This window comes from Gekko japonicus, unplaced genomic scaffold (assembly GCF_001447785.1).
Source record: "Gekko japonicus isolate JY-2015 unplaced genomic scaffold, Gekko_japonicus_V1.1 scaffold1167, whole genome shotgun sequence".
Taxonomy (NCBI): Eukaryota; Metazoa; Chordata; class Lepidosauria; order Squamata; family Gekkonidae; genus Gekko; species Gekko japonicus.
Genome location: NW_015165272.1, coordinates 139,136 through 154,152, shown reverse-complemented (window position 1 = coordinate 154,152; position 15,017 = coordinate 139,136). Strand labels below are relative to the sequence as shown.

Here is a 15,017-nt window from a genome sequence, read left to right as displayed (position 1 = left end):
GTCTCTTCTCATATATACTTACATCACTTTGTAGTTCATAAGCCTTTCTTGCCTGGATCACATCATTCTGGTCTGGCAGACAAGTCCACTGGTGCAAATAACGGCGATATTCAACATCGCTTACTAAAGACTGGCCTTGCTTGGCTGCTTGGATAGCCACCATATCAACTGGTATAGCGATCTTGGCTTTTGAATTGTTGTAAGCCTTCTTATACTCTCTGTCATTTTGCATCTTCAATACTTTGGCAGCCCATGATAGTTTGGGGTCATCTGCTACTGAAGGGCATCCAATGTAGTGACCTTTCTGTTTCTCATGAGCTTCTTTGTACTTGTACTTTACAGGAATGCAGGAAAGAAAATGAGAAGTGCAAATAGTTAGAATACTTCCAAAAAGACAAATAAGTAGCAGTTGCTAGTTTTCCAGTTTGAGAATTTTCAACCAATGAATATATTCAGTGTAAAAATGGAATAACCAAAACTTCCCAGATTAGATACTTTGATTTATAAAATATTTATAAATGATTGCCTAAGGGATAGCATAAAATTTTCACCCAAAAGATCTGGTAATAAGCTCCCCAAAGTCATGGTAGCTTTTGAATGGTATCAGACACTTGGAATATAGTTAATGTCTGTTATGGGAATTAAGTAGCAACTCACAATAGAATTTTGAAAAGACAATATAAACAATCATATTTAACCTTCTCTGGAAGATATATATTTACTCCAACACTGTATATATGAATAGAAAACATTAAATCAGTAATTAAAAATTCAACCTTTGAAAACCTCCAGCAGAAGGAAACTCCACTTTAATTAGTGCGTAAAAGATGAAAATTTACAATATTCGCTTCCAACAGCTATCTCGATGGCATTGCAATTTAATGGAATGTATTAAACTTTAATATTATTCTGAGGAACAAACTTTAAAAATCATAAATGAAAAGGAATGGGTAAGATATTTTTGCATTACAACAAACATACAGGGCTATATGTTTATAGCTGAATAAATACGACTCTGAGAGTGGATTGTATAGACATATACTGATACCAAATAGTTTCACAACATAAAAAATAAAGCCATAGAAGTAAAATGTAAAATACTGAGACTGTACCTCACTGGCAATTTCTCTGGAAGCTTTAGCCTGCTTGATTGAAATGGTATCCGCTCTTATGTCATAACCTTTTGCTTTGGCCTCATCCCAAGCTCCAGTATAACATTTCTGCAATCAAAATTAATGTGCCACTTTCAGTGTGGTAATAAAATACACGATGAAAGTAAACGTCGTGAACGTCCTGTCATGAACTGCGCATGTATAAACATTGCATCAATATAGTTTACTTACATATATATGGACATACATCTTGGAGCGCTGACTTGCCTATGCTTTATTTGTTGCAGTGGAAACCTGAATTAGTGAAACTGGAGCTAGAAATCAATTTAACCAGCAGGTGCAGAGGAAAGTGAAGCTTTCTGCCCATATACCCAGTTGTTCGGGGGTCTTGAAAATCACATGATGATGACCACGCCCTACAAAAATCTCTTCCCGGTGATCTTGAACTTAATATCTCTCATCTTTATGTTGTCTAACTATGTACTTAAAGCCAGATTTGGGGTGATGAGGCCCAATTGCTGTAGTCCTTAACGCATTTTCATCCCACTTACAGTCTCCCTAGAATACTTCAAATGCCATAGAGTTAGGAAGCCTGCATAGCTAACTCTGCAATTCTGTGCTGTAAATTTAATATGTAGCCACCTTGAGAAGGACTGTTGAGAGGCAGTGTACAGATTGTCTAAATACATAGATATATTTGCAAAGAATACTACGAAAAGGAATGTGCTGATGAAGTTGCTTGTTCCTTTTCACTAGGTAATATTAGATAGTTTGGCTTCCATTGGCTCTCTAAATGGGACTCCAGGGGCCATATGCTGGGAGGGACTATCCACAATAGCCAGTACTACAAGCAGACACCTAGGGAATTTTGCTTCGAGAGGTCAATGCTCCCTCCAAGGATGCAAACACATCACTCCACAAATAGAGAAGAGCAACTTGATGCTGTAATTAATTTTCTTACATTGCTGATATTCACGGCATTCATTTTAGACAACAGCATTCCAGGGGTATCGGCAGGAAGATGGAACTGTGTCTTCTCTTTATCCCAGGCTTCACGGTACAGATTCTAAAGGAGCACAAAGAGTGGATTGTTTCACTGAATTATGAAAATATTTCTTATTTCTCAAAGCCATGCAACCACACTTTCCCAGTTTTTCAAGCCACTAATCTCATCTGTTTTCAGTGCCACATCATCAACATGAATATAGTGATGACTATAATGATGACATAAACCCCGTTTACCTCACTGATTTGTTGAGCATTGATCTTAGCCAGGACGACAGGAGGTGGGTCAGCAATACTGGTAAACTTCAGTGTGTCTGGACGCTGCTTGTATAATCTGTCATTCAGAAGTTCTTGAGCTTTTTTCACTTTGAGCACTTCCACAGAGCCCTCTGGCATCCACCCAATGCCACGCAGCCACTCCAGGTCTGATTTATAAGCATTCTGCAAAGGAACCAGGTATACAATTCATAATACAGCTGAAGTTAACCCTCAACATATTAAGAATGTTGCATCTTGAAGGCAGTGGATTTGTCTTCTCCTGAGAACAGAGGCACTGAACGTCCATGTCTGGATTGCCACAATGCTTTCCATATAACTCCATGAAGTTACTTGAGCACCTCTTTATCCACATTGATTAGTGGTGTAAACAGCATATTACACGACAACTGTGCTTTTGAAGACAAATTAAGACTGCTGTAGACCTAAGTATCCAGTTGGGACTAGTGTCAACATGGGAGAAACATTCTCAATGCAACACTTAGTTCAAAAGATTTAAAAATTTGTTTAAGCTCTTCTAATACTCCCCAGAAATAAAGGACCAAACACTAATTCATGTAGGCATGGCGGACACTTGAAAATCTGTCCAAAAATCTGCATATTGAGGCTCCCTGTCCATAGAATCCTTCTATGCATAAAGAATTTAGAAGACCTTCAGAAGTGTCATTTTAAAGATATTTCTTAATGGTAGCTTCACATAACTGCAAGGAGATACGTTACATCTTTTTATAGCAGGTTGTGGAATGTGTTCAGAACCTCCATCATAATGGTTATGTATGAAAGCAACGTTCTGGACAAAATATTTTTTGCATTGTTTCAATACAACTATCTTGATAATCATCAGAATGATAACATACAGTTGATGCCCAATATCTCCTTACAATAACCAATATGGAGCAAAGACATGTAGACCTTGGTGATCGCACATCTGAGAGGTCATGTGAATCCTCCCTAAGACACATTCTAATAGAGTTTACACCACGTGGGAACTATAAAGAAGGATGTCTGATTAAACATATATTCCTGTGATAGAGCAGAGAAATGTAATTGGGCTTTTGATATCCTGAATTACAACTGGTCACACCGGCGATTCAGTCCCCTTCAATAATCAAAGTAAGGTGAGGTGGAGTGAACCTTCCTTTGCAGGCTGCTTAAGGCTGCTTAAGTATGCTGAAAATTACTATTGCATAGAGACAAATGGCCATCTTAAATTACCACAGAGCCATTGGTGGCCACAGGTTTGCTTGCAGGGGAGGAAGGTGAGAAATATCTTTTAGCCAGCTGTATGAGATTGGGGCTGAACTTCTGTTTTTCCTCTGTAGCAGGTACTGATGTTTGGACCTGGACATCCCAGGCTAGCCCAAGCTCATCGTATCTCAGAAACTCATCAGGGTCAGCCCTGTTAAGTACTTGGATGGGAGACTACCAAAGAACCTTAAGATTACACAGAGGCAGGCAATGGTAAACTGCCTCTGAATGTCTGTTGCCTTGAAAATCCTAAATTGGCTGCAAATGGGGGGGGGGAGCAAGTATTACAGGCATTGCTCCTGGCTGTTAGTCCACAGCTCACAGCTAAGAGACAGAGTTGTGTTTTCTTTTAAACTATTTTTTTCTGTTTCTTGAGTCTATCAAGTAGAAAAGAAGGATACAAATTCCTAAATAAGCAATAACATTTCACCAAAGGTCATGAGGGATTAAAAGAGGCAAAACAAGAAATCTACAATGTAAGGTGAATTATTGCTTTTACTTACATCACTCTGTAGCTCATATACTTTTTTGGCTTGGATGACATCATTCTGGTCAGGCAGACAAGTCCACTCATGCAGATAGTGGCGGTAATCAATGTCACTGACCAGTTTCTGACAGTTCTTGGCCAACAAGATAGACAGCATGTCCACTGGGCTATTGAACTTGGTCTTCCATTTCTCAAACTCTTGCTTGTATACCCGGTCACTTTGCAGTTTAGCTACATGTATCGCTAGTACCAGCTTCGGGTCATCATAGATGTTTCGGCATCCCACGTGGTGTCCAAGTTGCTTACGGTAGCCTTCTTTGTACTTGTACTAGTAGCATTTCAAAGAAAAACACAATGAGACTTTTCACCTGATGCTTAATAAGGATCATCCAGGATTTTAAAAAATGCAGCCCATGTACCCCCTGACATAAATGGCCCAGACCAGCCCAATCGCATCATATCTCAGAAGTTAAGTGGGGACAGCCCTGGTTCATATTTGGATAGGAGACCACCAAGGAAGTCCAGGGTCACTACGTAGAGGCAGGCAATGGCAAACCAACTCTGCTCATTTCTTGACTTGAAAACCCCATGAGGGGTCACCATAAGTCAGCTGCAACTTGATGGCACTTCTGGCAACCACCAAACAATGTACTGAAATTTTATTACGCTAAGGCTGTAGTTCTATGTACATCTGTGCAGGAACAAATATAGCAGACTAAATGGGTATTAATTCCATATAAACATGCCAAAAAAGATTTTTTTTCTTTAGAAGGCCTTCTAATTAGTAAGAGAAAAATGGTTGCTTCCAACAACCTGACAGTTTCAATTACATCATTTAGAACTGGAGGATGAAATGGTAAGCTTCTTCTTTAGCCTTCTTAGTACTTTTACTAATAACAGAAATGTAAGCAAACAGGCATTTTCTCAAATGTTTAGAATGCTACAATTTTTAATTGCATTTAAAATTTTTGTATTTTAATGTTGATCATTAAGATAGGTGTCATTCCACACCACAAAGAATCTTCCACTTGTAGGAAGTCTCCTTCCTGGAACAGTTTTTCATGAGCAGAAAATTCCTTTCATGAGTAGAACACAACTTCCATTAGTGGAAGATTCTCCAGGAGAACAGTATGTTTGAGTAAACTGTATTGTTTTTAATTTTGCAAGTCCCTTGCACATATAATGAAGATTGAATCCCACTCTAATCTGTGTGAAACTGGCTTAAAAAACAATGATTGATGAATTGATTTACTTAAGATTGATTAATATTTGTGAATTGCTTCTCTGCTAAAATGTTAAAAGCAATTCACAATTCATAAAACAAGCTTTACAAAAATCATATTTCCCTAAAACAGACCAGATAAACAAATGAACAATGGATCAGCACTAACAGGTCTACACAGTGAAACAATATGTATCTGTAGTGGCTACTACCACTGATACCAAGAAGTACCACTCCCATGTTCAGACACAGTATATAAGTATTTCCAGATGCCAGAAATTCACCATGATGGATGCTTGTCACTATCATGCTCTGGTTTTAACTTTCTTGCCATCTGAAATCCATTTCACATTTTATCAGTAGCCAAGTTCCACACATATTTTGCATGGAAAATATAGAATGTGTTGACGCATGCCTCCAAAGACATAGTATGCGTTTCCACAACAGCCACTCACATAGATGCATAGCTACGGTGGGGCATTTCAGGGCCAAGCCCCCTCACTCATTAGCCATGCCCCACCAGGCACTCCTGTCTGCCTCTAAGAAGATGCTCCGCAGACCTCAATTAAGGCAGTCTGCTGTCACTCCCCACTGCCTCAGTCTCTGGGCACTCCGGCCAGCTCTGACCCAGGGTCCTTGCCCTCCTGGCTCATGCCCAGAGGAGTCCTTGTGGCAAGGGAACCAGTCTGCAGGGCTGCCGCACGAGGCCAATCAGCGCCCCCAGCAAGGCACTCCTGGCCAGCTCTGGGAAGATGCTCTGCAGCCCCGGGTGGAGGTGAGGGGTGCAGGCAAGGCCTTGACTGGAAGGTGGGAGAGTAAAAAAGGAGCTGAATCGAGCCACACAGGAGGAAAGGTGGTCCAACAGGAAAAAAGGCCAACAGCAGGACCCAGCTCTGCAGCAGACCACTTTTCCTTTGCCTCTCCCCCACCATCTCCCTCTCCTCTGCCACCAACTTTTGCGAGCTTCCCTAAGTTTTGCTGTTGATTGTGCATGCTATAAATCTGGGCTTTGTCAAATGTGATCTGGCAATTTTGCACGGGCTTTGTGGGGAATAGGGGGAAGGTGTTCCCTGATCTCACCTCCCCACAGAGATCTGCAGCCAAGAAAGACAAGGTGCTGCTGGGAAAGACAAGGAATGCTGAGGAGCCCCTCTCAGGTGGAGGCAAGAGGTCAAGGTGGCCTGCTGCCATCGCTCCCCACTTCCCTGCCCCAACACGCACAAATTTCTGGCTACGCCCCTGCACTCACAGCTTTCCATCATCTCCTTAGATACACATACCTCCCCTTCACAGTTAGTGGGCTGGAAGGCAAAGTGGTGAGCAATGTTGCCTGTTAATTTGATCCATCATTGCAGTTCTTGTAGTTCAAGGGAAAAAACAAGACTGAATGTATTGCTTAAAAACTGGCCTGCCACTGTGTTCAACTGAAAGTGTTGAAAACAGAGTGGCTGTTAATAGCCAATGGTGGATGAAAAAACATGGTAATGGGCAGCTTAAAGCATATGTGGGCTCATGCCAGTAGTATAGAAATGCCCATTCATAATCTGAAAGCAGCTTTATCCTGTTTGCCATTAGTCATATGTTCAACATAGACAGCCATATAATATAGATGTGTAATGCTACAGGAAAAAAAGAACATGACAGTAGTACCTCACTGGCAATATTTCTTGAAGCCTTGGCCTGCCGGATTTCAATGGCATCCAATCTTAAATCATAACCTTTCTTCTTGGCTTCTTCCCAGCCAGATTGATAATGCTTCTGCAGAGGAAGTGAATAATTCAGTATCGGTGTATATCATTTTAGTAAGGGTTATTAAAGAATATTATCTCATGTATGCATGACATTTAGGTTATGTTCCTTCCTACAAGATGGTGAGCTTAAGGAATTATTTATGATAGGAAAATGTCACCATTTAATGATTTCCCCCCGAGCAATCTCCCATAACAAAGATTTCTTGCAAGGATAAAATGCTCAAATTTATATTTTCTCATACTTGTATGTACTAAAAATGTATCTTAAGACTATGCCCAAGTGTCCCCCTGTGGCCCCCATCTGCACTGGACCCAGCAGCAGCGCAGCCCACACAATCCAGGGCTCCACGTTGGACCTGGCGGTGGTGGCCAGAAAGCTTAGGGGCCACACTGGACTTGGCAAGAGAGTGGGGGGGGAGATGTGATCCCCCATGGACCCCCACCTGTAAAATCTATTAAAGTCAAGGACTGAAGAGGTAAACAGCTTCAGGGAATACTATTCAGCGAATGCATGCATAGGAAGCTGCCTTATACCAAATCAGACCATTGGTCCATCATGTTCAGGATTGTCTACTCAGACAGGCAGTAGCTCTCCAGTCTCAAGCAGAGGTCTTTTACATCACCTATGAGCAGATCCTTTTAACTGGACATGCTGGGACTGAACTTGGGACCTTATGGGAAAATTCACATAGGGAATTCACAACTGAATAACTCGATTCCAAGCATATAACAATTTTACAAGTACACAAGCCCTACCAGGCTCTTTATCTATGAATCTATAGTATAGATGCATTCATATTTATTTCTTTAACTTCTTACTTTGCTGACGTTCAGAGCATTCATTTTGGATAGCACCATCTCGGGTGTATCAACTGGAAGGGTGAATTGTGTCTTTTCTTTATCCCAGAGTTCACGATATAAAGCCTAATGAGAAACAAAACATTCAGCCACAGATTGTTACAACATGCTGTGCTGCTAACAGCAGCCATAACTTCCCGTATAATACTTGTCATGATCCTGATCTCCCTAGCACTCAGCTCACTCTCTTTCACCTGCTGTCTTGACTTGGTGCCTGAGCTAAAACAACAAGGAGACGGGATTCATGGGAAAACCTTTATCCGATTTGGGCTCCTCCTGTCCAAACTGGATCAGAACCAGGTAGTGTGCCACCACCAGAGAGGTCTCAGGTTTTGGAAATGTTCCACTATAACACTGGACGAGATGATCTCTGGTCCACCTCATTTAGGTGAGTGTGTGTGAAGAGGAGTTCCCCAGTTTATCACTTCCTTCCCTCCCTTTTGGGTTCTTCTATCAACTAGAGATGGAGCTGTTCTTCCAGGTCTTTCAGTTTCTTTGTGTGGCTTAGCGATCCGTGGGCTTACATGGGCTGGAGTAGTTTATGCAAGGAATTCCATCTCTCCCAAGGATCAAATGTGTGGATTTCTAAAACAGCTTTATTCCACTAAATGTTTCATCAAGCAGGAAGCACATACAGTTAGGAAGTATTTTATAGCAAAGGGAAATATAGCAGGATTGGCAAGAGAAAAACAAACCTAAAACAGGCCAGTCTTTTCCCCACCTTTGAATAAGCATACTGAGGTTCATTCCACTGAGTTTCCAGAGCTGGGCAAAGACAAAGGGGCACATTGCCATGCACCTCTAGCACTGTGAACTAGGGATGAGCAAGCAGGTATCCTCATGTTTGGACCAATGACAATTGGGGGGCTTATTCTCTAGTTCCCACCACAAACCAGTTCACTAATAATATGCCTAGCTGGAGAATGGAAGCTTTCTGGCCCTCAGGTCCTCAATTAGGTGTTTGCTCAATTTGGCTCTTGGTGCCAGATCTCCCATCGGAGGAGAAGTGACAGCTCAAGGATGATTTGCCCTCCTGTCTCGATTTTTCCATTTTCACTCTACTCCAGCTGGCTCATGCTCTGTAATAAACTGTTGACAGGACTGGTTTATCCCTGAGAGCAGTGGGGACTTAAAAAATTGTAATAGCTATTTACATTATCAGAAAAATTAAAATAGTTATTTGTTGTTGTTGTTCAGTCGCACAGTCGAGTCCGACTCTTCGCGACCCCATGGACAATCTCCCGCCAGGCTCTCCTGTCTTCCGCCGTCCTCCGAAGTTGACTCAATTTCATGTTCGTTGCATCGATGACACTGTCTAACCATCTCATCCTTTGCATATCATCTTGGGCAGTGCACACCACCACCCATTTTATTCTCTTCCGTGAGCTAGGTGAGGCTGAGAGACAGTTACAGGAAAATTCATGGCAGTGAGCGAATCTGAATCTAATTCTTCCCGGTACTAATCTGGCACTCTAACCACTACAAAATACTGGCTCAAAATGTATTGTTTGCACTAGCTGTAAGGGGTATGCATATAAAAAACCCTTTTCTATCGCCATTCACATAACAAAGACCAAAATCTTATTTGGCAACATTAATTCAATATAACATTTATCTACCAAAGCATCAAGTTTTAAAATAAAAAAACAGATATCCTGCATCCATCTTTTAAAGGGATCACCATCATAATAGAAAAACGGTTTTGATTTGAAGAAGACCTAAATGTGATCCAAATGAGAACGTAAGAGGGCTTAATGCTGCACAATGGTTTCCATAAACGTTTCTTGGTCCCAGAGTATATGTGCACCTACAATGCATTCTGCCTAAGATCCAAAATAAGGCAGACACCAGGAAAGTGAAGACCAAATGCAAACTTTCCTTACCCCACTCTGAAGCAGAGCATTGGACTTAGCCAAGACAATTTCTGGTGTGTCAACAATAGCAGTAAATTTTATAGAGTCTGGTCGTTGACGGTACAGTCTGTCATTCAGAATCTCCTGGGCTTTCTTCACTTTGATGACTTCCAAGGAGCCCTCTGGGATCCAGCCAATACCACGCAGCCACTCCAAGTCTGACTTGTATGCATTCTGTGAAGAAGAAAACAAATGCATTTCATAGAAGAAAGTTAGATGGGGAGAGACACTTCCATATAATTAGATGCTTAAAAAAATAATCAATGTCCACGATACCCTTGCAAGCATGAAGGCTCTGTCCATTCATGATATAAACTAATTGTACTCCTCTTAACACAAGAGTTTCTCCATTCATTACAGTGGAGGGACCTTTACACTGAAATAAACAGGGCAGCTACATGTGTACAAATGCCAGGTGCACATCAGGGCTCTAATGAAGTTCTGAATTAAGGCAACTTGCTCTGACTTTTTTGGTTGCCACTAGTACTTGACTAGCCTTGCTAGTCTGCCATCTCACACTCCCATCTATCTGATCTACCTCATTCTGAAACTTGGAAACTAGGTAGTAGTTCAACCTCACTATCAGGCCCTATATGACTCCAAAGGTAAGTTCAAATCTAAATAATCTGTTGCGGTATAAGAACAAAGTGTTGAAATGTAAGGCATTTAGCCTGAAAGTTACAGTCAAATGTGGATACATAAAATAGTGCATTGAAATTTCTTGTCATTATAGTTTTAGATCAACTCCCCCCCCCCAAAAAAATGTTTTGATGTACATTTCTACTTTATTCATAAAACAGCTTAGCTGATATTTCTAGGTTTAGACAGATCATAATTCTGGGTTGGATAGAAAGTAATATAAGGAAAGCTGCATTTGAAGAATGGGATTGTCCCAGTCTTCCTTTCCTGCAGCAGAGTCCATGTCCCAAAATACTGCTCCAGGAGATCCCAAGAACAGCACTAGGCATGATATGGATGGGAAATCAATGAAAATCATTTCCCTTCTCTGCCAGCAGAAGCGCCTTCTTGTGGCAGAAAACTAAGTTTGGAATGATGTTATGAAACATGTTATAAAAACAAGCATTTATATATGTTTTTACATACATCACTTTGCAACTCATAGACTTTCTTTGCATGAATGACATCATTCTGATCTGGCAGGCAAGTCCATTCATGCAGGTGGCGGCGGTAATCCACATCACTGACCAACTTCTGACAGTTTTTAGCCAGCAAGACTGAGAGCATGTCAACTGGACTATGGATCTTTGTTTTCCATTTCTCAAAGTCTTTCTTGTACTCTCTGTCACTCTGCATGTTGGCTACATGTGCAAACCACACCAGCTTGGGATCTTCTTGAAGGTTTCGGACACCAACATAGTGTCCCCTCTGCTTCTCATACGCCTGTTTGTATTTATACTATAAAGAAGGAAGACAAATTTTACAGTGAACAAATTCATATAAAATGAAACAAAGTATTTGCAAAACTGAAACTCAAGTGTGTTACTAGCAACATTTATTAAACATCAGTTTAATAACCAAACAGTCGAAAGCATTTTTTGCCCCCCCCAGGGGATTTTTTTATTATTTGCTTTTCTATTAAACTACAACAGAAATTGGGAAGGGAAAAATCTACATCTAAAGGAGAAAGTAAAAAGAACCTAACTAAAAACCCAAGTGTGGAGGTTTTACAATGCTTAAAACATAGTTATTACACTTATTCAAACACTTTCAAACATGAAGAGTGCCCACCAATCATCACTTCTGTTGACAAAACCAGCTTATCAGACTAGGCAGAAAGTAATTCCAAAACTAGAACACGCATAGACACAGCCCTTAAGAAAAATTGGCATCTCCTTTTACGCTTTGCTCCCCCCCATAGGCAAAATCTTTAAAACCAATGTTCCCTCAGTAAGAACATTTCAACAATTTATCTTCTTCCGTCTGGATCTGTCCATTCATGATATAAACCAAGTTCCTTTTTCCAGGGACATCTTTGCTTTCTTAAACGTCTTAAATCAAGAGAGACCTTCCTTTTGTCGCATTAAAAACACGTTCATTGAAGAATCCAACCTTTCTCTTAGCAAGCCGATCTTATGAAGTTGGGGTAGCGAGTCCTTTACTCAAAAAACCGCTTTTCGCTCCGTTTGCCAATCCAACCACAAATGAACTAAACTTTAGAATCTCCAACCATTCATAAGTCTCTATGATCAAAGTGCGCACCAAATACTGTCCCTTAAAAAATATAGCCGCTTTTAGTACAGATCCAGGTCGCTACTCCATTTTAGCCACCAGAGGGCCTACGATTCACTTTAAAGACAGAGTCTATGGTTAGGTCACATGACCTAGCTTTCCACTGTTCTCCTTCCTGAAGAAAACATTGGTCCCGCCTCCCTCTTTGCCTCTCGTTGCCATCTTTTGGGGATGTTTACATTTGCCGAGAAAGAATGCCAAAGTATCTAAGGTCTGTTTAAGCGCTCAGCTTTCTTTCAGAAAAACTCTCCGCTACATTCCATCACCACAATTTGATCAGTCCCTCCAATCATGCTTTCGCATTCGCTTAAAATGTCAGGAGATAGGGCGTCCCCTCCCCCCCCTGCGCTTATAGTAGGAGGACTTCACATCTAGGCTTTGGTGTCTCGTTTCAATGAAAACTCACTCATCAATCCTTGAATCGATCCACCAGGTCCTAAGATGGCCCCTGGGATCACGCCAGGCAGAGAAAATCGCTAAACCTCCAAACGCTTGTCCCGGTGGTCGCTTCTGATCCAATACTGGGAATCAGGGCAGGACCTTCAGGGCAGAGAGTGGCCCCTCTGTACTGGCTGACGGCCAGAGGTAGGGCTCTCCAAAGCCCCCTGGCTAGGAGCCCATTGCCTATGGGCTCCATGGGGGAGCGTGCACAATCACACTCCCTCCTAATCCCCGATTCATGGCACATGTCTCTCGGAGGAGCCAAGAGACGCAGCCATCGTTGAAGCACCGAAGACCAGAAGCCCCCAGTTGAAAGCATTTTCAAAGCAACAGTTTTTTCCCAGATCAGGAAATCACTCAATCCCAGTGATTTATACATTATTTCTTTTTTAGAATTAGAATTCTGCCATAGGAGGCAGAGCCAACCAGAAAATGGCTGCCCCAGGAAGCAGAGCCACACAGAGAGAGGAAGCCCAAGTTCAGGGGAGAAAAGAAATACACTGGGAAAGAGTGAGAGAGCATAAAACTAAAACTGTGAGGCAACTGCAACTGAAATGACATTAATCTGCACAGCCAATCAGATCTCCAGTGGGCAGTTAGAAGCCCTGCTGGGCAAGAGTCCCCCTGGCCACCCCTGCTTCCTAAAAACACTTGGCATGTGCCAGGAAAAGTGCTGGTGGGTGCCACGGTGCCTACGGGTGCCACATTGGGGACCCCTGCAGTGGGCACTATTACTTCAGGAATATGCTGGTGTTTGAGTGCCATTTGGGATGTTCTTGCCTAAAATGGCATGTAGAAAATGTAGCACTGATGAGAAGATGGACGTGGCAAGCAGAGGAGAGGCAATAGTGCGGCAACAGTAAGCCGCAAGAGCAAGAGGTGAGGGGATTTGATTTGCCTTCCCCCATAGATTCCTCACAGGTTCCCCCCCTTCATTATGACTTATGATGAACCTACATCTCATTGCCATCCTAACATTTCTGCCATTTTTCTTGCTGTTTATTATTTATACAGGAGTCACTTTGAAAACCATAAGGGTGATAATCACTTACATCACTAGCTATGTCTCTTGATGCCTTTGCAGCAACAATTGAAATTGCATCAGGTCTCAGGTCATAGCCTTTCTTCTTGGCCTCTTCCCATCCTTCAATGTAAAGTCTCTATAGAGGAGATTTAAAAGAAAAAAGAAAAGAGTACATGAAAATATATATGCTTTCACAGAATCTAAATTTGACTCTCCATATATAGCTTATAAAGCTCCTTAAAACACACTTACATGGCTAATGTTGGCTGAATTGGCCTTTGCCAGCAGAATCTCTGGGGTGTCCGGCATTACATGAATGGTAGTTTTGTCTTTATCCCAGGCTTCAGTATATAGCCTCTGTGGGGAGCACAAAAACAAATGTTACTATTTTATCTTAGGAAACCATAGTGTTTCCATTCAGCCTCACGTGGAAAAATAGAAAAATGGATGTTATTGTTTCCAAATCCTTAGGCAAGAATAGAAAGAATTATTAGATGAATATGGGCCATAATGTATTTCATGACCTAACTAGAAATTTTTCACAAGAATACCTAGAAGTTTGAGGCCAATATTTTAGCATCATGAGTTGCAAACTATGATCTGTGCATGGAATCTTCCCCATGTTCCCTTCCCTGCAGCAGTCTCATAAGATCTCAGGAAAGTAGATTCCTGCAGTTGTTGTGACCTGTGTGGGCTAACCACCATATTGGTAGGAGGGGGTGCACTGAGGAGGCAGAAGAACTAAGAGTCTGTGTGATGTCTTTGTCAAGGCTATGTTTTCTGACTAGCCATCTTCCCGGCCAGATGAAAAAGAGCATCACCGTGTTCCCTGCAACTGACATTTGAGTTTGCCTAGAAGAAAGCAACTCACCTACGGCAAAAGGCTCTGATAAGACATGTGAATTATAGGAGCTGTGCAATCCTCGGCAGTTGGCATCCAGGGATAGACTAGGGGAGCAGACCAAGGTAAGTAGCTCTTGTGTTCAGGGGTGGACAAGGTTGATTACAAAGAGAGGTCTATAGTATGAAGATAGCTGGTGAGTTCATCATTCCCTCTGCTTTGCAGGGCTCCCCAGTTTCAGGGTACAGTGGAAGTCGTGACTAAAATCCCTCATTGTATGCTAAGCAATGCAACCTCAATGTATACCCCAATGTTCAGAATTCACATGCCAGGAATCGCAAGGATGAGAAGGAGGAAGAGGAACTATGTATTCCATGAGTGGACCTCATAGTTCTGTGGATCCTACTTGAAGCAAACATTGACAAAAAAAAATAATCAATGCTCACCTTGTTCATTGTCTCAGCATTATGTTTTGCCAGCTCTATCTCCAAAGAATCTGTTACACTGGTGAACTTGATTGTATCAGGTGGTTGTCGATATTTTTTCTCACTTAGGATTTCTCCAGCCCTCTTCACTTTCTCAACTTCCT

The 15,017-nt window shown here is 41.7% G+C and overlaps 1 protein-coding gene across 1 annotated transcript in view; it reads right to left on the bottom strand.

Annotated features, from left to right (window-relative positions):
• The window catches only part of NEB (nebulin), a 242,927-nt gene that overhangs the window by 111,426 nt on the left and 116,484 nt on the right, over positions 1-15,017 (bottom strand). The window contains exons 70-77 of the mRNA XM_015410229.1: positions 9,843-10,046; positions 7,921-8,025; positions 7,001-7,108; positions 4,145-4,456; positions 2,355-2,558; positions 2,074-2,178; positions 1,113-1,220; positions 23-334 (exon numbers count right to left, since the gene is read on the bottom strand). Of these exons, the coding sequence (XP_015265715.1) occupies positions 23-334; positions 1,113-1,220; positions 2,074-2,178; positions 2,355-2,558; positions 4,145-4,456; positions 7,001-7,108; positions 7,921-8,025; positions 9,843-10,046 (1,458 nt within the window). The remainder of the gene's footprint in view (positions 1-22; positions 335-1,112; positions 1,221-2,073; positions 2,179-2,354; positions 2,559-4,144; positions 4,457-7,000; positions 7,109-7,920; positions 8,026-9,842; positions 10,047-15,017) is intronic.